Raw genomic sequence first — 25134 nt, forward strand, 5'->3', positions numbered from 1 at the left:
GGAGTGGATACCCGGCTATCTCCGAGATGGCAGTTAATGTGTTATTGCCATTTTCAACTACATATTTGTGTGAACTGGGCTTCTCGACGTTAACTGAAATTAAGACATCAAAGAGGGAGCGGCTCAAATCCATCGATGAAGAAATGAGACTTGCGTTGTCTACGATTCCACCACGGATCAGTCGCCTGTGTGCAGCTAAGCAGGCGCAAGTATCACATTGAAGGTATAAGTAGAATTACTGTATTTACTTTAATAGTAATAGAAGTGTATTTTCTGCACTCCACAGCGAATTAAAGTTCATTAATTGTTAATAAATGCACGAGTCGATTTCTGTTTAATGATAATAAAATATCAATATAATAATATAATAATTAAGTTGATCACGTTACGTATTTATATTAATTGTCTGATATCATACGTTTTTCAGGGGAATAACATTTTGGTGTGCCGTGTTGAGTCATGGATACTTCATGGTGTGCCGCGAGTAGAAAAAGGTTGCGGAACACTGGGTTTGCGTGTAAGTAACCAGTCAAAGATCGTCAAAGATCAATCTCGACGATCTCGACCGATCTCGACTCTGCCTATTGTCCCCTTGCAACAACTTCATGTTCATGAACCTCGTGGTGTAACCGTGGCAACGGGGCGCGGTCAGTTAGGTCAGTTAGTCGTTAGCGGTCGTTAGAGCTCATAGGGCTCGTAGGCATCCGTTGTTATATGAACTGTTCTCTGGAGTGAAAGTAATGTTGTTAGAGTTTAATTGCAGTAGATTGTTGTAATTAATAGTGATCATTTATCTGATTAAAATTTCCGTAATTTATTGGTAGTGGATGTTTATTTTTGTAATAGTTTTAACTATAAACGGCATATGGCTACACAGTGGATATTTTTCGAAATCTTTGAAGCACTGAATGAAGTTCCGTTTTATCATGTTCTTCTTGAAGTGGGGCTGTTATTGTGGATTTTGTGGCTAATTTTTCATAAAAGTTACAATCCAAAAGAGCTAGAACAATTGACAGAGAAGGAAAAGGAGCAGTTGATTGACGACTGGACCCCAGAACCACTAGTTGGGAACGTGCCACAAAATCATCCGTACCTGAAACCGCCTACCGTTAGTGGAAAGGCTGGTAAATACATTAACGTGGATGGTCACCACTGTTTGAATATGGCAACTCATAATTACCTTGGATTTGTGGGTAATAAAGATATCGAGGAGAGTGCGATTAAAACAATACAAAAGTATGGGGTTGGATCTTGTGGACCCAGAGGCTTCTATGGTACTGTTGATGTTCACCTGGACTTGGAGGACAGACTTACCGAGTTTATGAAAATGGAAGAAGCTGTTGTATATTCTTATGGGTTCTCAACGATTGCAAGTGCCATCCCAGCATATGCAAAACGGGGTGATGTTATTTTTGTTGATGAAAATGTGAATTTTGCCATTCAGAAAGGATTGGATGCTTCACGAAGTAGAATTAGATTCTTTAAACATAATGATATGGTTGATTTAGAAAGGCTCCTTATAGAACAAGCAGAACTGGATAAAAAGAATCCTAAAAAAGCACAAGTGACTCGAAGATTCCTTATTGTTGAGGGTATATATATGAACAGTGGTGATATCTGTCCATTACCAGAGTTGGTGGAACTGCGGAAGAAGTACAAATTGCGCATATTTATAGATGAAAGTATTTCATTTGCTACTCTTGGAGACCATGGAAGAGGTGTCACTGAATATTATAATATACCAAAAGAGGAAGTAGATATGATAACTTCCAGTATGGAATGGTCTTTGGCTACAATTGGTGGTTTCTGTGTTGGCTCCTCATTTGTGGTAGAGCACCAGCGACTGTCAGGCTTGGGATATTGCTTCTCTGCATCACTTCCTCCTCTGTTGGCAACTGCTGCAATTACATCATTGAATATTATGGAGAGAGACCCCTCAATGTTTAAGAAATTGCAGACACGGTGCCAACTTGTTCACAAAGCTTTGAGTGCTCTGTCTTCCTTTTCTTTGCAAGGTGATCCTGATTCTCCAGTGAAACATCTGTACTTGCGTGACCCTCCAAACTGCAGAGAGACTGAACGTAATCTCCTGAGCAAAATTGTTGACTTCTGCATTGAACATGGTGTTGCTGTTGTCATAGCTGCATATCTGCAAATGGAGAGGTTTGTGTCAAGGGACAGTATTCGTGTGACAGTGAATAACACGTTGACAGATGATGAAATCAGCAATGTAGCTCTGGTATTTGAGAAGGCTTGTAGTGAAGTTCTTCATTAACTCTGTTTATATTTTCATTGATCACACTCATAAATTTTACTTTGATGCTTGATACACAGTTGCAAATTCAATTTTCCTATTATGTAAGCATTTGAAGTGCATTTATGAATATTCCATAGTCAGCACTTGGGAGAAGCTGGACTAACTGTATGTCTCGGTTGAGTTAACATATTGGATGTGAAGTTGATTACAGATATGAAAGGACATTGGTTTGGGGCCTTTAGAAAAATATGTGAGGTCCCATTTAATCTCCTCATTCAGACAGTATGCGTACCACTTGGAACACTGCTGTCAAAATACAGATTAAAATAAAATGTAATATTTCATTGTGAATTATGCAAAAGTACACTGTTATTTTCTTTATTCATTCTGAAGTAAGATTTACCATCATGTGTCAGCATGAAGGCACAACTAGGAAAATTACTGACCTGTTTAATATATCTGAAGAGATTTAAATTATATTCATAGAATATTTTATTTGCTTGATCAGATTCTATCCTGGATGGAGATCCACATCATCTTGTGTAATTGTACCAAAATATATGTAGATTTGACAGACTGTATTAGGAACACATTAAGCTTGCTAGATATAAGAGTTGATTTATGTAAACATTGTTACATGATGTCACCATTGAATTAGCTTTGATGAATGTGTTAATTTTATCATGTACATGTATACACGTTCCTAGTTTGACCATTCATTTCAATAAATCATGATTATGTATGTTATCTTGATTTGAAAGCTGTGACATGTTCTTTATACAACTCTAAAGGGTTCTGACAGTGGTGTATAACAATCAGGATTACTGTTTTTTGGACTTTTTCCATTGTCTGGTATTCTAGAAACTAGAGAACACTACATTTTGAAAACTGGATCTGTTTCCGCCTGAGGTGACTTGGGGGAAACACCTACTCAGTTGGGTCTCTCAGAAGGAGCTAACCTCAATCATGAAACAACCTGTCAGATAGCTATGTGCTAATGCAGTTGAAAAAACAACCTTACAAAAGACTGGTTTTTGACAGACAGATGTGAATTAGTTACCACTGTACAGTCAACTGAAAAATTCATCACATTTCTTGAAAAACTGTTATTTTTACTTTGCCATTCGTTCATTGCAACACAGTACGCCATGTTCCTCAAAGGACTGAATGCAATCTACAGCCAGGTGAATTGGTAGTTTTGTGTGATTATGCTGAAAATTGTTCATTTTGCAAGCTGAAGCAGAATGATCTCACTGACACAATGCATAAAGCACCATCTATCCACATGTAACTTATTTCAAAACATCAGATACAGGGCATGAGAGTCTCTTAACAATATTAGATTGTTTGTGGCAAGATTCCATTTTGGTACATACTTTTCAGTACCATCTATTGCAGTTTATTGATAACACTAAGAACCATGTGATCAGCATGCCGAAAGGCTGAAAGAATGTGTACTATCTGTTGCTGGGGCATCAAATGACATGAAAGTACTTTTTTTCTTCATCCTCACAAACCCTCTGAATCACACATACTGTATCCAGGTACACCACATATTCTGTGGCTTCCTCAATCATCAGCTGTAGCAGAAGTTAAGTCCTAACACTGCAACATGACATACATTTTAACTAGTGAAGAGACTAGATTAACAGCAGATAGAAGTAAAACATACACCTGTAACTTCCACTACTAGAATAAAAGAACTTTATACTTGTCATATAAATTATATATTTAAAAAATGTGTTGTGCCTCATCACCTTTGAGTGCTTACAAGATTGTAGTGACAGCTTCTTACTAGATTCTGTACAAGTTGCTTTCTCACAAGAAGGTATCTTACTGTATGAATTGCAATACTTCTATCTCTCTCTCTCTCTCTCTCTCTATATATATATATATATATATATATATACAGTGTATACACAAAACAATTGTGCAGTTTCAAAAATTAATAAAAAATGTATTTCTCACATTACACGGGCAGAACATACACCATCAGCATCGGAAACTGTCCAAGTTTCTCATGCGCTACCAGCAGTTCGCTTTGTATGACTTTTGCAAGGAGATGCAGTTGAAAATGGGTTCGTAGAAAGACTGATCTTCTACAATAAACCCACATTCCACATCGGTGGCAAGGTGAACAGACACCATGTCCGTGTCTGGGGAACCAAGCAACCACATGCACCGATAGAGCACCAGCGTGACTCTCCAAAAGTCAACGTTTTCTGTGCGGTGTCCCGCTAGAAAGTGCATGGCCCAGTTTTCTTCTCTGAAGCAACTGTGACTAGTGACTCATTTTTGGACATGTTGGAAAGCTGGTTGTTACCCCAACTGAATACCAATTATGACAATTACATTCTAAAACTGGACAGAGGCCCCCCCACATTTTCACAGGAATTTACGAGTGTTTCTCAATTGTGTTCTTCCACAGCGTTGGATTGGACGTGCTGCTGCAAATGGAGAGAACAACCTTGTCCTTTGGCCACCCTATTCGCCAGATCCTACACCGTGCAATTTCTTTCTTTTGGGGTTCGTTAAAGACAGCGTTTATGTACCACCATTGCCCACATCCATCCATGAACTTAGTGATCGGATAAAGCATGCACTTCTGGCCATTACAGCGGACATGCTACACCGGGTCTGGGATGAGATTGATTACCGAGTGGATGTGTATCATGTGACTCAGGGTGCACACACTGTGTTATTTTCAGTTTCCCGTAGATTGAAAAGTAAGAATCAGTGTTCACTCTACTCCTGCTTTATTAAGACACAAATTTGACACAGAAGTACGCCTTATAATACATACAAACATATAACCATAGTAACACATAACAATATAAAGATACTGTTGTTACACACGTAACTGTAGTTACACATAACAGTAAACATCACTTAGGTAACAAGAAATAACCTAGTTCTTAAATTGTTTACTACGATGTTGCGAACTCTAACATCATATTTCAGTATTTGAGAGTTGCCAACATAACAGTCCCCCTTAAACAATTTGGGAGTTTTTATTTTAAATACTTATTCATTGTGAATATATAAACAAATTATTATTGTTCAGAACATCATTTGGAAACATTATTCTTAGCACAATCCAAGTGAATTAATAAAATCAGTATGTTTCCGTACATTTAAACTTTTCATGTGACCATCAGCAACTAATTGATTTCCAGGGATGTAATGTACTGACAATTCCTTTGATTCAACCTTTTCTCTTATAAAATGAACCCTTATGTCAATATGTTTTGTTCAGTCATTATTGACAGGATTTTTCGCTATGGCTAAAGCACCACTATTATCACAAAACATTGGAATTGTGATTTCCTTGTTACATATTTCAAACCATAATTTTCTTAAGAAAATGTCTTCTTTCGCGGTCTTTGATAACGCCATGTATTCTGCTTCTGTGGTTGACAAGGCTACAGTCCTTTGTTTTTTACATCGCCAACTGATAGCTGCTCCTGATAGTTTGAACACAGATCCACTAAAGGATCTACAATCTAAATTTCCTCCCCAGTCTGCATCGGAAAAACCTTCCGATTGATCATCGTTCTGGGAATATACAATACCTACATCCTTTGTAGTATTTAGGTATTTTAGAACTTTTTTAATAATACCCAGTGTTCTCTTGTGTAACAAGTGTTAAATTGACTTAGGTAAGTCAAAGCAAAGGATATATCTGGGCGCATGCACACGGCTAAATACATTAATGATCCTATAGCCTGTTGATATGGCACATTATCTAAATTCTCAGTTGATTTTCTTGATTTAGGCAATGGTTTCAGTTTGCTGTTTGGTTCCATTGGATGACTAACTGGTTTAGTCTCATTTGGAATATTAAATCTTTTAAGAACATTATTCAAATATTGAGTTTGGGTCAACTTTATAGTTTTCTTTGCCCTATCTCTTTTCACTTCCATTCCTAAACATTTCTTAACTGGTCCCAAATCCTTGACTTTAAAACATCGTCACAATTTTCCTTTTAAATTCTCAACTTCAACATTGTCATTGTGAAATATGAAGTCAACATACAATGCTATATTAGTTATAGAATTACCCTTTTGTTTGGTATAAATACATGGTTTGGAACAAGTCTGCCTGTACTCTAGGCCTTTTAGAACCTCTGTTGCTTTCTTATTCCACGACCTAGCAGCTTGTTTCAGTCCGTAAACTGATTTTCTTAATTTGCAAACTTTATTAGACCCCCTTAATGTCATATCCTTCAGGAAGCTCCATATATATAACTTCTTCAAGATCTCCGTTTAAAAATGCGGTACAGGCATCAGGGTGGTCAATGTTCCAATCATGCTTTGCAGCTAAAGCAAATAACAATTGCATTGAAGAATGTTTCACCACAGGAGCGAAAGTTTCAAAATGGTCTAGTCCTTCTGTTTGGCTACAACCTTTCGCCACTAAACGTGCTCTGTGACATGTGACATTTCCTTCAGCATCTCGTTTAATTTTGAAGACCCATTTTGATTTCACTACTGGCTTATTTGACGGTCTATCCACTATTGTCCATGCTTTGTTCATTTGAAAGGCCTTTAATTCCTTCTTAATGACTTCTTCCCATTTAGATTTATCGGAGCTTGACAGTGCCTCTTCATATGTGACTGGTTCTGACTCATCTTTATGCATGGCTAAGTAACAAAATCTGGAAATTCTTTCTGTTTCCTATTTCGAAGTGGATATCTTCTTTCTTCCAAGTTTCCTTGTAATTGTTCTAAACCGTCTGGCTCTAATGGAACTTCATTTCCTTCATCTTCTACTTGTGTTTGTTCTTCTTCAGGGTTTTGTTCTTGCGGAATCATTGTTTCATCTTGTGAGTCGAGGTAGAAACTTAACGACACTGGAAGAATGTCTTTAAGCTGAAATCCTTTCTCACTTTCTTTCTTATTTGTTATATCTTCTTCCAGAAATTCTACATCTCTTGCCACAATTATTTGAGACGGATTGTGGGGATCTGATAACCGATAAGCTTTACTTTCCTCACTATATCCCATAAAAATGTATTTCTTGCTCACAGCATCCAATTTTTGGCGTTTCTGTGATGGTATATGTGCATACGCTGGACACCCAAAAATTTTTATATGGGATATATCAATCTTTTCTCCTGTCCATATTTCTTCAGGCAATTGATTCTTTAGTTTCTTGAGAGGTGATCTGTTTAAAAGATATACGGCTGTTTGAGCCATTTGAATCATACAACATATGAGGGGGAACCCAGAAATGACCTGTTGCACGCGCATGCTTTGTAGTTATGAGTTGTGCTGCTAGGTGGTGTTAGCTGGGAGTCTCCCGCGACTGTTAGTGAGCTGGCGTCAGTCTGAGTTAAGTGGTTTGTCTGTGGTGCTCTGTTGTGTGCGTTCCTGTTTCAACCCTTTGGCGATTAGTGAGATGGCCGACCAGAAGGAACAAAGAGTGTGCGTGAAATTGATGAAGATCGTCGAAAGACCATTGACCAACTTTCTGAGGAAACGAACATCTCATGGAGCACGGTCCAGCGAATTTTAACCGAAGGTTTGCACATGAGACGGGTGTCTGCAAAATTTGTTCCTCGCTTGCTCGGAGATGACCAAAGAGAAAACCGCGTGAATGTTTGCCGCGACTTGAAGAGTGAAGTGCAGTTTTCCCTAACAGAAAGCAAAATTTCACGCACACTCTTTGTTCCTTCTGGTCGGCCATCTCACTAATCGCCAAAGGGTTGAAACAGGAACGCACACAACAGAGCACCACAGACAAACCACTTAACTCAGACTGACGCCAGCTCACTAACAGTCGCGGGAGACCCCCAGCTAACACCACTTAGCAGCACAACTCGTAACTACAAAGCATGCACACGCAACAGGTCGTTTCCGGTTATTTTTGGGTCCCCCTTCGTACATCTTGTTTTTTCCAAAATGCTGCGATTAGCTCTTTCGGCAGTTCCATTTTGTTGTGGATTATGTGGCACAGAGAATTCCCTTTTGTTTTAACATGTCACTGAATAATTTGCCGCAAAATTCACCACCATTATCGGAACGAACAGCTTTTATTGTCAATCCAGTTTCTGTCTCAAGAAACGAAGATTTTTCTACTATGATCATCCACAATAGTCAAAAAATATTTAGCATTCCCATAAGAGGGTACTTCAAATGGCCCAACCAGATCTAAATGCAATAGATCAAGTATTATTTTTGACCATTTGTTCTTTGATTGTAGGAAAGGCTTCTTTGTCATTTTGCCTTCCAGACATGGAACACATTCCTTTGACTGATCTTCTTCTTGAAAATCGATGCCACTAGCTAAACCCTTTTTTAGCAACCGCGTGCTAACCCTATTTAAATGCCCCAAACGCCTATGCTACAACAGTTGTTCATCAACTTACTGGGTACTTGCAACTTGTTCATTCTTCACAGTATTAATACAAGATTTTTCACATTTGTCATTTTTCTCTTTGGTATTAATCTTATCTTTAGTTGCTATATTTGCAGATTGGGTCATGTTAGCTGTGGTATTTAAACAATAAATCCCATTTTCGGGATATGCTTTGGCAAGAACTTTGCCTCTTACCTCAAAATCATCAGTCATATAAGTTGCAACAGTCTTTGGTGAATAACACAATTGTACCCTTATTTACAATTGAGTTTACAGACAACAAATTTGCAGACAATCCCGGTACATGCAATACATCTGAGATATGGCTATAATTGTCATTCATAAGTTTTGCATCACCAAAACCTGCACTGGTTAACATGTTATCATTAGTAAGGGTCATTTCATGTTCTTTAGAATCATGCATTTTATAATTTTGCAAAATAGTCTTATTTCTGGTCATATGGTGTGAAGCACCAGAGTCTATTACCCAAGTATCATCCTTAATTTTAACCTAATGGGCAGATACCACATACATGGATCTTTTACTGGTCTTATTTTTCCATTTATTTTCATTACACCTATGATCGGATCCTTTATTTTCATCAGTTCTATTAACTGATTTAGAAGACTGATTGCTCTTAAATTTTTGCTTATGCTGATTGTTATGATTATTATTGTTCACCTTATCCTTATCTTTGAACCAACAGTTATATGGCCTAGCTTACCACAAATTTGACATTTTGGTGGATTACGTTTAAACTTATCTGTGGACAGAAAGGCTGAATCTGAATTTGCATTTTTACCAAATTCAGTGTCTTGCAATAGCTTAGATTTAATGAGCTCACTAGTCAAAGTTACATTGGAGTTTTCAAGCACCATACGCATGGGATAATACTCTTTAGTTAAACCCTTTAACATTAATGCGGCTAACAGCTCATCTTCTATTTTTTTGTTCATTGAGACTAATCTAAGATTTATTGACATGAAGGCATTAACATATTCCTGCATGCTTTTATAGTCCTCAAGTTTCAAAGAGCATAAATCAGTTAAAATACTTATCCAACTATTGACTACCTGATCTTTGAATGATCTTTCCAACGTGTCCCAGGCTTCCTTTGCTATAGTTGTCTGGACGATGTAAGATTTAACTTGGTGCTCCAATGTCAGACAAATGATGGCTCTTGCTTTCTCATCCTTTTGTTTCCTGATGGATACTGGCGTTGTGTCTTCTGCAGGATATCCTTCGACTGCTGACCACACAGTTTCAGTCACTAGAATATTTTGAATATCAAAGCACCATTCTCTATAATTTTCGCGTCCTTTGAGCCTATTTAATTTAAATGCCCGCTATTGTAGAGTAATAAAAATTGTAATCATGTTACTCAAAATGCTGTGATTTCTACAATTTTTGTGATAGACGAACGAAATTAACGCTGCTTTTATCTAGAAAGAATATAGAATCAGATATTGTAATTTACAGGTTTTAGAATCTGTAAAAATTGTTACACTGGTTCCAAAATAATTTTTCCCCAATTTTGAGCGTCTGTCTACAAAAATGCATAAAGCTTCTGCACAATACCGTTCTGCAGTATAAATGCATGCTGCTGACTCACAGTCTGTCTATGGCTTATCTGGACGAAAGAGCATGTTTGTTTTCATTGCACATTTAATAAGTTTCTTTCTCATTTCATCTGCTATATGATCACAAATATCAGTGCAGGCATGATTAGACTGCAAGATACGCCCCATAGCTAAACCATTTAGTTCTTGTAAATCAATCAAAGCTGCTAAATCTGTCATGGGACGGTTCACTTTCGCTATTTGATACGCTGTCCTAAATATGCGACAAGTTGTAACGTATTGTTTTTCTTGTGTTTTAACATTCAGACATTCAATTGTTTTTTTTAGCAAGGCATAAAATGTCGCTAGCTTTAACATGAGCTGCCGATAGTTTATGACAAGACAGTTTCTTCCTAATTGACTGTTGTTTCTTCTCTTTTGTTTCACCATATTCCTTGACCCTATCTTCACACCACTCACTAGATAATTTCAAACCTTGTGTTTTTGCAGGCCCTAGAGTTCCCACTGATTTACATGTTGTACAGCCTAGCCCTTGTTTACTAATTGTCAACCACTCGTATATTTTCAATTTTTCTAGCCATTGATCTTGTGTCCAGTAATTAGGGAAATAATTAACGTCATTTTCATGCACCAGATTTTGAGTCACGCTGTTATCTATTGCAGCTGTATTCACACATACGGTGGTTTCGTCTTCGTTGCAGTGGATGGAACTTATAATTGTTTCACTTTTACTTACAGTTGCACACGGTTCATTACTGCCACTTTCACTTAACTTGGGTTTCTTACTGCGAATTATCCATTTCTCCATTTTCACCGATAAATGAAAACTGATGCTGAACTAAAATAACATTTCGTACAGTTTCTGTCATTAAAGCAAGGATCAACCCAAGCCCCCCCCCCCACTAAAATTTCTGGCTAAATTCCCATTGGTTGGAATAGAATAAAATATGTGTGTCCTTACGGCTGGGACGTGTCATCAACAATAGAAACTTTTGTGATTATTTACTGTAAACGTCTGACCCATCGCTTAAATGGGATGGGTTCTCACATTATTCTACAAGTTTATATATGTATTACCGGATGTGAGAATACAGCCTGTACCCGTCATAACTGTATTTGTAGTTTGCCAACTATGCTATTTCAACACCAAATTTATTTCTGTCCAATGAAGTAGGAGGGAGTAGGAAATGTGTACCTCATTTTCTGCCAAGATATTGTGTTTTCATTTTCAGTAAAATAACTAAGAATTCAGACGTGACATCAACAATAGAAAAACTTAAAATTTTGTTGTAAACAACTGTTCTGTTGGAGACAGGCCACCTCCACATTTGGATGGGATGGGATGCAAGGCAAGAGAAGGACAAACTGTTTCCGACACTGTATAATTTATTATTGGTCTTAAGGAAAGATTCATTTTCATATTCTTAACCTTTAACCGCCGGAGTTTTCAAACGCAGGTAAAGCTAGCTGACCAGGGTTTATTTAAATGCCCGCTGCTTGCAGGGGTTTAAATCCACGTTTCTGCTCTATGTTTAAATGCCAATTCCACTTAGAGCGCTTGAGCGTTGTATTTGCAATTGCTCTAATACAATTTTTATGATAAATGAATGGAATTAACTAAAAAATTCTTCACACAGCAGTTCTGCAGTATAAAAGTTTTCCACTCCTACACACAACAGTTCTGCAGTATAAAATCTTTCCTCTTTGTAACACTTGGGCTTGTTAGCAGAAACCCCATGCCATAAAAGTGTGCTGGCCATAAGCCTATATATTTCTATCTTCACAAGTTTCTCAGCTTATTCAGGGTATTTGGCGGAAGTTGATACAAAGGAAAATTGCCTGCCCCCTACTTTCTTTGAAAAACCCTTATTGCTGCCAAACAAGCGTCTTCCATTTACTGGATCTGATGATTCTAAATAGTTTCATCCTGCTATCATCCTGTGGTGCGAAACTATCACATAGGGACTTTCGTCTTATCCTTATGCGCAACATGCTGGAACATGCTGTAATGTGTCGCTCCCAACCACAACACCCATTAGGTCGACCTCCTGCTCTGTCATCCACTATATTTCGTCTAGAGGCCAATCAACATCACTGGCTGACCTGTTGTGCCATGAGAATGAAATGTCGTGTTTGTTCTGCATGTGGAAAGAGGAAACGTGTTCAGACGAAGTGTGAGAAATGTGATGTGGGACTGTGCATTCTCGGGTGCTTCAAACAGTACCACACGAAAGCAAAATTTAGTTAGACGATGCAGGGGAGTAGCCTGTACAACCATGAAACAGATAACAACAAAAAAGGTATTGTACATTGCATTTACTGCCAAAGAAGTAATGGGATGCTTTTAAGCCATTTAGAAAAGAACCAGGATGCCATCCTGCCCCACCTCAAGCCCTGGATGTTGGTTAAACATTTATTTATACAGTTTCAAGATTTACTGGGCTTACAACTGTTTGAGTGTTGACTGAAGATGGATTGAATTATGTAAGGAGGTTTTACCATAATGTGTTTATACTGAAAGAACAAGAGTAATTTAGTGACCTGAGTGATAACATCTCTTGGCTCAAACAGCTTCTAGATCTGCAGTTAAATTATATTGTTTGGAATCTGCACTGTCATACCATATTGCTAGGACTAAGCAGTGTTATATGAGGGCACTATAATTCACTTTCTATAGACTTCCTTCCAGGTCAGCAAAAAACCAAGGAATTTCTCAACTTCCAGTTTTCAATTAATCTGTTCTAATCTTGCTCCTGTAGAGTGAGGTTAGGGTGTTTTGTCATTTTGGTTACAAAACAAATGATCCTATGTGGCCCTTAATTATGAATTCTGGTCATATGTAAGCAAAACCTAAACAATAGGGTCTAAATTTTCTGACAACAGTATATTAATAAAATTGTTGTTTCTGGACACTATCTATCCTCCTGTTTTTATTTAAAACACATTTCAGAGACTGGATTCTGTTTCTGTCTTCCAAGTAGAAGCCTCCTAAGGCCCAATCAATAAAGCTAGTCCCTATCTCCAGACCTAAGACTAATAAAACTAAACAGTAATATATATCACTCCATGAAGCTGAGTCCTTGAAAAGCCACCAGTGCTCAGCTATTCCAAGAATTTTGCAACATTTTATGGAACCTGAAGGTTCATTCTGGTCAAGTAACAAATATCACTTGACCAGAAAAATAAAAATGTGTAATAAAGTTTCTGGAAAGACATTTAGTGTGGAACCACACCAACTGGGAGGTCACACTGCAGATCATGGAACAAGATGCAGTCATGGTCAGGGACTGAGGAAAATCATGACATATTTAAGTAAAAAATAGCCAGTCCAACTTTAGATTTAAACCAGATACTATATACAAATGAAGGACCAGTAAAGAGTAAGCATGGCTAACAGTTCACATTGTGGGGCTGTGGGAAATGTAAAGTGAATCATGTTCAAGTCCACTGGGGATATATGCAGAATAATGAGAAGGCTGGGAATTTCTCTTTCAAATTAAATGAAACACAATGAGATACTGAAGAGTTTATAACCAGACTTTATGGAGCTTACAGTTCTATGGCCAACCTGGCACACATCACAATTTATACTGGCTTACAAGGATACCATTTCATCTGTTTTTGCAAATTCTATACTTATTCTCCCCTGACAAAGGACAAGTAAGAAAAACTGAAGTATAGACCATTTTAAGTTCTACTGGAAAAACAAGATCTCTAATTGAAAAATCACTTACAAACCAACACATAAATATAAATGTCCCTATACTTAAGTGCAAATATATGAAGTGCACTAAGTTTATCCTGTTGAATATATTATCCAAACACAAAACTTATCCTGTTTTACTTGGTTGTCATATACTGGCTACTAACATGTAATTGACAACTGTGATCAGTTTTTCTTAATGAACAGAATCATACCTACTGACAAAGAACAAATCAAGTTTCATGTTGGTCTTTACAAATCCAACGGAACCAAACTGAATGTTCCCACATACCCCATCTGCCAGCAGGTTTGGTAGATACAGAGCATGCACATTTTCTGCCATCAAAACCAGGGAAGTGAATTCAATGTGACTGACAGTCTTGGTCCTGGTCTTCAACACTTGGTATGTGGTTCTCCTGAATCCTGCTGAAAACAGTTTCTGCAACAAACTAACCACATGAACTTCCTACACTAGTCCACTGCTGTAACAAAAACAAAGTATCAAATTCAGAATGACAAATTCCTGACCCAATACTGGCTGTGCCTAAGTTGATCACATACGTACTTGCCAGCAGAAACTGGCTTCAATACCAGACTGTTCAGCATGACATTAATTATGCACAAACATGTTCCATGGTTTCTCCATTGTTTATTTCAACCATTACCCATGTATGCTGTGCATTATGGGTTGCCATTGTATTTAAAAGGATTAAATAAGTGATGTCACATACTTGAAGTGGGATGAGTTAACATACTTACATATTGTCATGTGTTTAGTGACTACACGGGGTTTGGAACTCATAACTACAGCAGTTTGACTAGTTACCACATTTTACTATGCACTATAGCACACACTATGTCTTCTGTCTTCACTATGCACTGCCTCATAATGGCTCCTCAGCTTCAGGGTTCTGCTGCATCTGTCCTTGCCTGCTGGCATCTATTTCACAACTCAACTAGGCACTGCCTGGTCACAGTCCTCTAACAAGGGCTATTTCTCATGCCCTTATGATCCACAAACTGCAACCTCCCTAACTGCCACCTCAAGACTACTATTATGCTGGCCTCCTACCCAGGGCCCAGGACATCCTAAGGCTGGGACTGTAATGGACTGCCTACTTCCAGACTTTACTGCTAACTATGAGTTTCTGTTTTCCAGATATACCACTGGGGCATACCTCATACAAAACACTGCTTCTGCTGTTGTTGTGTGTGTCTACTGCAGCAATCACATGACAGTGACTGAGCTATTGCCTAAGAACAGGTGTGTTTGCAGAGCCGCTTCCCAGCAATAATTGTCTCTGCCAGCTTCACAATTCTGGCTTTCATCGTAATGCCACAATATTTTCAGAGTATTACATCACGTACGTACAATGTACAATGTGACTTTTGAACCACATGAAACTGTTAAAAGATGAGACAATGTTCATAGAACTACCTGTAACACTATACTGACCCTTTAAAACTTTGTCTATTTGAAAATACTGTGCTAAAGTGAACTGTGTGGAGAATCCACTTAAATCTTATAGTTTCATCCATCACTCTTCCTGAAGACGAGTCAGGCAATTTAATACTACATTATCTTATCTGATACTTACTGATCCATAAATATTTGACCAAGATTTATTGGACTTAAGCACTGCAATGTAGTTATACTAATGGCAGGTGCTAAAGTCTATGCTATTCTAGTAGTAAAGTTGTGTGATTCAAAACATCCCTTATCTGTCATTTAAAACAAAATGTTAACAAAGTTTCTGCCCCATGTTTTGCACCCAGTACAAAGTATTTCAGTGTCTTATGCTGGGCATTCTGCACAAATGTTCATTCAGTTTGCATGTTTCTTAACCTAACTAAATGTATTAATGGTGTTGTGAAGCATTCTTGAAGTTAAAATTGCAATATTTTAATTATGTGCACTCTTCTGATGGCAGCTGGGAAATAACTTCCACAGCTACTTCTAATTAATGGACTGAATGAAAAGAATGCCACATGATATAGCAGTTACAATTTTACAGCACAGTGCCTGGGACAATGAAAGCCTGTTAAATCTTCTAAAAAATAAAAAACTCAAAAGACACTAACAAAGAGAAGAATTTAAGATGGAAGCTTTCAAGTTTGTAAGTAGAGAAAGTTTAAACAATGGATCACATTCTCTCACTCATTAATCATATTGCCTATTATATCAATTGAGAGATAACAAGAGATTATATTTCCAGTATTATATAGACTCCCAGAGACCTAAAATGCACTTCAAATTCTACACCCTGGAATAACAATGACTGTACATATGTTACCATTATCAGAAATGTTCTACTGCTTGAGATATATGTATATTATCAGTCTGACACACAGGCAAGATTACTATAAAATGGTAATCTTCATGAAAATGCAACCAAAGTCTTAAAAATCCATATTCAAGATCAGCTGGTGGCTACACCTAAAGCTTCAGGTCTGTATACAGTACTAGGCTCATGCAATGAACCAAGACAGTAACTCTCATTAACATGAAAAGTTAAAAATTTAACACTCACTTAAACATTACATCTTTGCACCTAACAGTATGAAAATAAAAACAAAAATTAACATTTATAAAATGAATATGAAATAAACCATAACTTGTAGTTGAAAATGTATACAGTAAACCATAACTTCCAGCTGCAAATATATACAGTAAACCATAACTTGCAGTTGCAAATGTATACAATGAACAGTAACTTGCAATTGAAAATGTATACAGCAAAAATTAAAATGACTTACAAAGAAACCAGAAACAAGTGGGATCACTAATGGGTGAAAGTTTATTTCATTCCATACAGCCAGAAACATTACATTATATAACCATTATGGTACCATGCTTCTTGTCATACTACCCAGTAGAAGTCAAGGTCTCATTATCAGTCACAATACTTTATATTAAGTATGTCCTATTACAAGGATGTACATCCTGTCTACAAGAAGTATAATTATTAAAAATTACATTTACTGTGCCTTGAATCCTAGTTTGGGAAAATTCAAATATTAAGAATGTGAAGCCTATTTCTTTTTCAAGATTGTAGCATTTTTCTATCAGGATGAGCACATAAATCACCTATAATGTGCATAACAGCTCTCTGAAATTACATCTGATTGTCCCATTCTGAGATTTATAAGATATCCTTGCTCTCGGTGTTTTGCAGCTTGGGTATGATGCTGCTATCTGATGGAACCATGGTCCTGTTGTTAAGAAGAAAAGTTGGGGAAAGAGGTGAATCCAAGCATTGCTCAGTTCACATCCACGTTGGCAGGTAAAGTTGTTGGTGTGCATGGCTGATGTAAGTGCAAGACTTTTGTGTCAAGAGACTGTGTCCAGTAACCTCAGAAGAGTCACAATTTTGTTCAAAAGTTTATGAGTCGTGTGGATCCAATATTCTCAAGTGTCCTTGCAATGCAGTCAGTGGTTTCCTGGACATAATATAACATCACTACTATTCTCTAAGACTACAGCTACTATGGTTACTCCTGTAAGGGCACAATGAGAGTATCTGGGACTATTGATACAAGACAGAACAATGGCAATAAAGGAAAGGTGGAAAAGTAACGCCACATGGGGAACAAAAAAGGCTGCATTGCTATGCTGAAAGAATCCACACAAAACCTTTCAACGAAATGTGATCCACACAATATCAATAAAGGATACACAAACCTTGGCACAAAAATCAAGCACTGTCAAGATCCCCTACTCCTGTGGCAAGGTATACCTCATCCAAAACTTGGTGTCACATCTCCACTTGTCTCAGAATACATCAGACACCAGACTACAGGATCAACAGTAAGTGGCACCTGAATACACCAAAACCAAGCATAGTATTGATTTTGACAGAACTGAAGTTCTAACCAACATTAAGACTTGTCATCTCCACCTCATTAAAACAGTGAAACTGCCACACAACTTCAGTCATGAAGGATGGACAGAAACGGAACAACATCTTGTTTCTCCATTCTTCCTCAAACATTTATTCTTCACCAACCAAAAGCATCACACTCTTCACCTCCCAACCTTATTCTGAAATGAGACCAACATATCGTGCCTCATACCTGAAGATGGCAATTGCAATATGTGCTAAAATGTCAAAACATCTTCAATACATAACGTCGATTATTCAGTCTGGTAGTGCTTACATGCTCAGAAGGAATCCGTGATTTACAGTTGTAAAATTTTGTGATCACTTTTGTGACACATGCTTCTGAAAAGTACTGCTACCTCTTTCAGAGAAATCAATAACAGCACTGAAGAGAAGCGTTTTCAAATAAAGTTGTAACTTCAGCCGAAATATTTTCATAATCATGCTGTTATAAACCACAGTAAAATCTAATGGACAAGAAGTATGAACCCTCATTTGGAACTGGAATTCAACCTTAACAAGTACTATCTATAGTCAAAGCTAGAAAATGGTAAAAATGGCAGAAAGATTGAAGGAACCTTATTCAGTACATCTCGTTTACAACATTCAGCCATATTCCTTAAAAATCATTTTCCACTGTTACAGTACACTATGAATTACGCCCTTTCAGTAAACGTAAAACATCCCGTGCAACAGTTACAATATAATAAACTGGTATTCTGCTACATTACATCTTGAACAGCTTCTGGGAACAACAGTGATCACTGAGAGCCAGTGACTCAGGGTCCAACAGCTAACAGAATAGGGCTCGCCTTCAGTCCACCATCCCATACTGACTTGGCACAGTGAGGGGCAGAGTCTGGGAAACACGAGCCCAACCACAGCAGCAACATTAGCAATAACAACATCACCAACACTACCAACTGTCACAGGCACCATTTTGAACCATTTCTCTATGTACCTCACTGACATGTTATACAACATCTTTCATATCATGAAAAATGTTAAGATATTCCCAGAAGAGTGTTACAATTTTAAGAATATTTTCATATTAAAAAAATGGTGCCAGTTTGTACTACACAGTAGTATCTCATGTAACAAATAACAACAAATTAATACTTGACCATTTCTTACCTTGATATTTCAGTTTGAAAAACGTAAGAAGAAATCAAACTGCAGCAGATACAATGCAATATTTAAAGTCAAACACAAAGTACAAGACATATTTACAGTCAGCTGGGAAGTTAAGCAAGCAACCTGTACAATTCATCCCATGAGCAGTAAGACTCTCTGAAGCAGTTCGCTCTTTTGATGTATAGAAGAAATGTCTCTTGAAGCTTATGAACATAACAATATAAGGTAAATGCTCTATTGTTTTGGAACATAGCATGCAAGTGTTGCTAATTTCAGCAGCCAGACTGTACTGTACTGCAAGGACCAGAAGATGAAACTGAGCAAAGGTTATGTGGGTGAAACAGATAGTATATACACTGTCATGCTACAGGAGATCATATCAAGCCCAGGATCATATATAAATGTCTGCTCTTAAAATTAAATGAGTGCTAAATTTTCCTACTGCCTTTGCTATGATTATTCTGAATTAGTGACTTGACATTTTATCAACAACATACGTCTACCTATGTTCATTACTTATGGTATTTAGAAGGTAACTTGGTTTTTATCATGGAAAAAATTCATATCTATATTAATTTTAGTAAGCCACTGAGCAAGAGTTATGCAGGCAACTAACGAAGACAATTTATACATGATCCCTAAAATTTGTTTCTCTACTGCAATGGGAGTTACAACACCGTTAATGCTAGTTTGAGATGAGTTGGAAGAAAGAGTGAACGAAGTGCTATGCCTAGTTCTCCACAGTCTGCCCTTTACTGGCACCAAGTGTGGGGTCTGCTCCTGGAAGCAAATGAGACAGGGGGGGACGGAGGACTGAACAACTGCTCTATTCTGTTAGGCAAACCCCAACAGATCCACCTTCCAGTCACTGATGATTAGCCAGCATAGAATCATCTAACTCAAACTGGTCTTGCTCTATTGGCTTCTTCAGCCATGTGCCCAGTTCAGCTTTGTGGAAAGCAAGTACAAGCTGCTCCTTTGCCATCTGTAACACACCCAATAATATTAACAGTTAGAAAGTAATATATTCTGAAGGCAAGTGCCATATGATGAATAACAGACTGCTATGGAGAGCATGTGAACACAAGAAAGAGCATACTACAGCATGAAGAACACCGAATAATAAGAAACCTCTTCAATGAACATTATTATTAGCATGACCAAATCAAACAGGATATGCAGGAATTGGCATGTTGTGGTGACATGTATGGGACAGTAGACAAATGCATAAACGAGATGATATTGCCATGATTTTAGTGTGTTGACTATAGACAGGTTTTGGACTGATAACCGGATTTACTGCACACTAATACAACTCGCACCGATCATGGTCGCTGCACATGAAATGTCTTCACCTGCTTGATCACTGGGATCGTAGGTTCAAATCCCACTCAATGCATGGGTTTCTCTGTGTTTGTGTTCTCCTGTGTAGGTAACGACCTTCCAATGGGCTGATCCCTCATTCAAGTAGTCCTACCAACTGTCTAAGATTAAGAAACTGAAGTGAAATGAAGCGTTTCACAGATGCCCTGACACTCCAAGTGGGAGCAACAGGAATGAAGACAGACAGATAGATATATAACTTGTTACTATACATCACACTTCTGACACAAGCTGTCACAATTTACTGTGACTACATACAGGTTTTTTTGATTGGTAATCGGATTTAATGGACACCTACACTTGTAACTGCAAATAACAAACGATAGTCTCCACTAGCCATTGCTTGGTAGTGGCCTTCAATGTCAAATGTTTCCCTTCCTCTGGGTTCCCGAACAGTCCCCAGCCTCAGCTACCAGCTTCTCACAGCAACAGCTCACAACAACTGAACCCCAACAGTCACTGCAGTCACTATCTCACTGCAGCTTCTAATGTGTCCTACTTATAACATTTTGGCACAGACAGCATCAAAAACATCATTCCTCTATTGCAGTTTGACTGTTGCCATGGAAACATGCTTGTATGCAAAGCTGTTACTTAGCAACAGATGTTGTATAGTTGCTTATTCCATGGTCATTGCCTAGCAACAAGTCTGCATGCCACACACAATATTATCAATCCTAAAGAAACAGAATGGAAGGGTATGAACTGGGTTAATCTAGCTCAGGATGGGGACCAGTGGCAGGATCTTCTCAACATGGAAATGAATGTTTCACAAAATGGAGGTAATTCATTATTGGTTTGCTGAGCAAATGTTGACATCTCAAGGACTCTACTCCTTAGAGGTAGCTAATTTTATTTAACTGCCAATATTTAGTGAAACATAATGAAAACTCACTGTACTCTACGCAGTTTGTTTTAAGCTTTAGAAACTATAGATTATGTGTGGTGACAGCGAGAGAGAGAGAGAGAGAGAGACTTCAAAGGAAGCCTATGCAATGAGGATTAAAGTAACCATACCAGAAACCTGTTACATCTGAGGCTGTCATGGTACCGATTATGAAGAGTATGTCTTCCAGGACGTGATGCTATACAGTTATGTAGTTGTTTACTGGTGTTTAGTTGGATGTACTGTTCTGGGGGAATGGCCCTGGAAACTTCTACCAGACTACATAACATCACATCTTTGTGAAAGAAGCAACTTTTACTCATGCTTATGGTTCACATCATGACACTGTCACAAGCTCAGAGGTCCAGTGGTATGATGATTGGTGAACAGTGAGTTGGAATGGATGTGCACGGAAGTGGTTGGGGACTAATCTGAGGTCCTACATCAGCATCTTCCCAAAGATATTGAGGAAAACCATGGAACACCTGTCAGGATAGCTGGTGTTCAATCTGAAACTTCAGCTTGTAAATATTACCCACTCAACTTTGAGAAAATAATATAAGGGTAATAAAATCATGGATGATGGGTGAAACACATAGAATACAGTGGCATCCTTCCACATAGACAGGGCTGTAAAATGGTTCCACTTCTACATTGGGAGGGCTGTGGAACACACACTTCTATGCCAGGAGGACTGGAACAGGAACACATCCACAGAGGGAGGTTCTGCAAAATTGGCACGCTTACATGGGCAGGGCTGCAAAATGGAGAAAGTTTTTCAGAGAGAGGGTTCTGGAACTGGCACCCTTCCATACTCATGACCTGAGGTTCCCAGCCAATGCAAATCTACAGGCCTGTGTTCAGTAATTGCTGGACCTCAAATGGCCTCAGAAATTTTTGTTGCACTCATTATGTGGACACGTTAATAGATAAGAGGAAACAGAATACTATGCATGTTCACCATTAGTATGCAAATTCGTTCCTGACTTACATAAATTTTCCAGTATTTCTGTAATTACATGCAAAGAATAGAAGTTTATTTTGCATTGTTATTCATCACCAGAATATTTCCAATTCCTTGCTGAGACCCACACTTGTTCAGAATCAAATCATAATTCCAGGTTAATGTACAATGGAGGAGAACAAAATAAAGAGACATACACAAGTTGTACAATGCAAATGCAAATGTAGCTATTTGGTACATTCTGCAAACAGTGTAACACTGATTAAAAGTTTGATTCTGACTGTATAAGAGGAAAGTCTGAATGCTACAAAAACAGCAATCATGGCTCAAAAGGATGAATACATAGTACATTAGTGTTCAGAAAAATGTAAGCCTCTTCATATGGCTCAGCGGATCTTGACTGGCAACCTGATATACATTTGCCCTCCAAACTGTTACTTCTACACTTGTATGCAAGCACACAATTCTGCCCCAACCCACATGTAACTGTTACCTCTTACCTTGTAGTCCTGAACTGCTTCTTTTGCATCTGAATACTGACGTGGACATGATTTAAAAGTCAATCCAGTTATTGAACCTATTCTTCCCATAAGGTTCAGGAAACGTCTGAAGAGACCTTGTTTTGACAGTCTAGATGCAACACCCTGATCATCCTTGCCTGTTACTGAATTAATTATCTCAGGACCCTCTTGCCCTAAAATTAAACATTCACATGTAAAACTTAAGCATAAAACAAATATGCTAAATAACTAAAGAAGGCAGAGTCCTTCTTAAGAAGCTGATAGTTGTTTAGCTTGTCGAGAAATTCCAAGCATCCTATTACCTGAAGGTTCACTGGTAGGTCCACATGACCCTGCCACTTGCTTCTCTACCTTGAGCCAGATGAATCTAGTCCAAATCACCATATTCTACTATATACTGTGTGTGCACGTGCATGAGTGTGTATAAACACAGAGAACCCCAGATCAATATTCTTCGATTTAAGGTTTCCTTCTCTCATTTAAATGTTAAATTTAAGTTATCCCAAGTCAGCATCTCAGAGTTAAACTTCTTCCATTTAAGATTTTCCTCGGTTTAATATTAAAATCTACTGAGATAAGAATTCAGAGTGTACCTGTCTGCCTGTCTCTCTCACATGCATACACGCACATACGAGAGCTGGATATATTGTTTCAAAAAAATAAAATATATTTAAAACAAACTTCACTTCACCCTGTTAAGCAGTGACAATTAAATGACTGAAACTAACTCAAAATTAAGATGGTCCATCAAACTTTAATGCAGGTCTTGCACAGTGAATTTCAGGAAAAGCAGTTAGGTACATCTGGTACTGTTACCATGGATTAACGCATATCAAAACAGCAGCAAATTGTCAAACAGACCTACAAGTCATGACCAAAACATACACATAAGGTGACACCTCCCAACAACTTGGTGCAGTGGTATCTATTGTACAACCAAATGCTTCTTGCCACAGACATTCTGCTCAAATTTAAGAATTCTGATGACAAATCTTGGGCCCCTGCATACACAGACAAGAATGGCTCCTATTTTATGTAGGACAGCATGTTTTTCGCACATTGTCAAACAGATGCCTGAGTTCTTATGAGACATACCGATCATACAAGTAGACAAAATAAAATCTGTAACACTATCAGCAGCACCACCAAAAGAAGTGTATCAGAGGAGTGGACTACATTTTCAACACTTTGAAATGATATGGAGATTCTTTAATGATTTACTTGTATAAGACTACATGCCACATCTATACTATGAACAAAATAACTGCTTAACCCTACAAGTACCAAGTGCAGAAAATTCCGAACCAATGCAGATCCTGTAATGCCAAAGTAAAAAATTTCATTTTACAGAATTTGCTTTTTCTGACAGCCCATGACAGCTTTACATCACTACTGCACAGTCAAGAAACATCTGGAGGGAACTTTTCAATAAAACTGAAGTTCTTACAAATGTTTTGTATATACAATGTGTGATCAAAGAGTTCCCATAATTTTTTCTATAAGTAATATTTTCTCTTCTTAAAGCTTAATGAATACTGACCCATTCAAAATAGTCCCCTTGAGCAGTAATGCACCTCTCCTATTGCCTTTTACACTTCTGGAAGCACTGTTCAAAGGATGTTTGAGGTATCACCTTCAACTCATTCATCACATTAGTGATGACATCTTCCACTGCCTGAAGCTTTCTTTCTTTCAGGGTAATTTTGAATTTAGGGAACCGAGAAAGTCAGGAGGGGAGTGGGCAAGTGAAGAGGGGGTGTGAAAGGGTTGAAATCAAATGTTTTGCCAAGAATTGTATCACTGACAACACTTCGTGAGCAGGCACATTATTGTGATGAAAGAGTTGCTGCAGTTCATATTTCAGGTCGCTTTCTTCATACTGAATCCTGCAGACGTCTCAGAACCACCAGAAATAAATCTTGATTGCCTGATCTTCAGACACTAATTCATAATGCACAATGCCTCAATGTTAAAAGAAACAAGCAACATTGCTTTCATTCATGAGTGCACTTGTTATGCTTTCCTGGGGTGAGGCAAAGCACGACACTTCCAGTGTGAGGATTGTTGTTTGGTTTCAACACCATAACCACAAACCAAAGTCTCGTTACAGGAAATGATAGTTTTCAAAAGATTTTCATCATCATTTACTCTCTGGAGGTGATTTTGGAATATATCATCAGTCAAGAGTCTTGGAACACATTTTTCTGAAACCCAATGCATTCCTAAATTTTCTGTTAAAACTGTGTAGCATGAACATTCCAACCTCTTCTGCAACTTCTTGGAGAGTCAGTTGATGACTTCCATGGATAATATATTTTTCACCTAGGCAATAAGAGGTTTGGATCTGGAAGCTGAAGTTTGGCCAGAACACACATCATCTGTCAAAGTTGTTCCATTTTTAAAATGTCTGAACCATTCACAGTTGTCATTTGACTCTAGGCATCATCAGCATAAGCTTCACTCA

At 37.9% G+C, this 25134-nt stretch overlaps 2 protein-coding genes across 6 annotated transcripts in view; one reads left to right on the forward strand and one right to left on the reverse strand.

Moving 5' to 3' along the window:
- Window positions 1-645: 645 nt before the first annotated feature.
- LOC111869522 (serine palmitoyltransferase 1) lies at window positions 646-3010 on the forward strand. The gene has a single exon (XM_023861114.2). It carries the CDS (start codon window positions 866-868, stop codon window positions 2273-2275), a length of 1410 nt encoding a protein of 469 aa, XP_023716882.1. The 5' UTR covers window positions 646-865; the 3' UTR covers window positions 2276-3010.
- Window positions 3011-13709: 10699 nt separating this feature from the next.
- LOC111869511 (double-stranded RNA-specific editase 1) overlaps window positions 13710-25134 on the reverse strand; it is an 83618-nt gene continuing 72193 nt past the window's right edge. For 4 of the 5 annotated variants that reach the window (XM_033753458.1, XM_023861086.2, XM_033753460.1 and 1 more), the window contains 2 exons: window positions 22650-22843; window positions 13710-19901 (listed from right to left, as the gene is read on the reverse strand). In XM_033753458.1, the coding sequence (XP_033609349.1) occupies window positions 19782-19901; window positions 22650-22843 (314 nt within the window). In that variant the 3' untranslated portion in view covers window positions 13710-19781. Of the gene's footprint in view, window positions 19902-22649; window positions 22844-25134 lie in introns of those variants that run through there. The other variant, XR_004513561.1, reaches the window with a different exon arrangement.

Source organism: Cryptotermes secundus, unplaced genomic scaffold (assembly GCF_002891405.2).
Source record: "Cryptotermes secundus unplaced genomic scaffold, Csec_1.0 scaffold10, whole genome shotgun sequence".
Taxonomy (NCBI): domain Eukaryota; kingdom Metazoa; phylum Arthropoda; class Insecta; order Blattodea; family Kalotermitidae; genus Cryptotermes; species Cryptotermes secundus.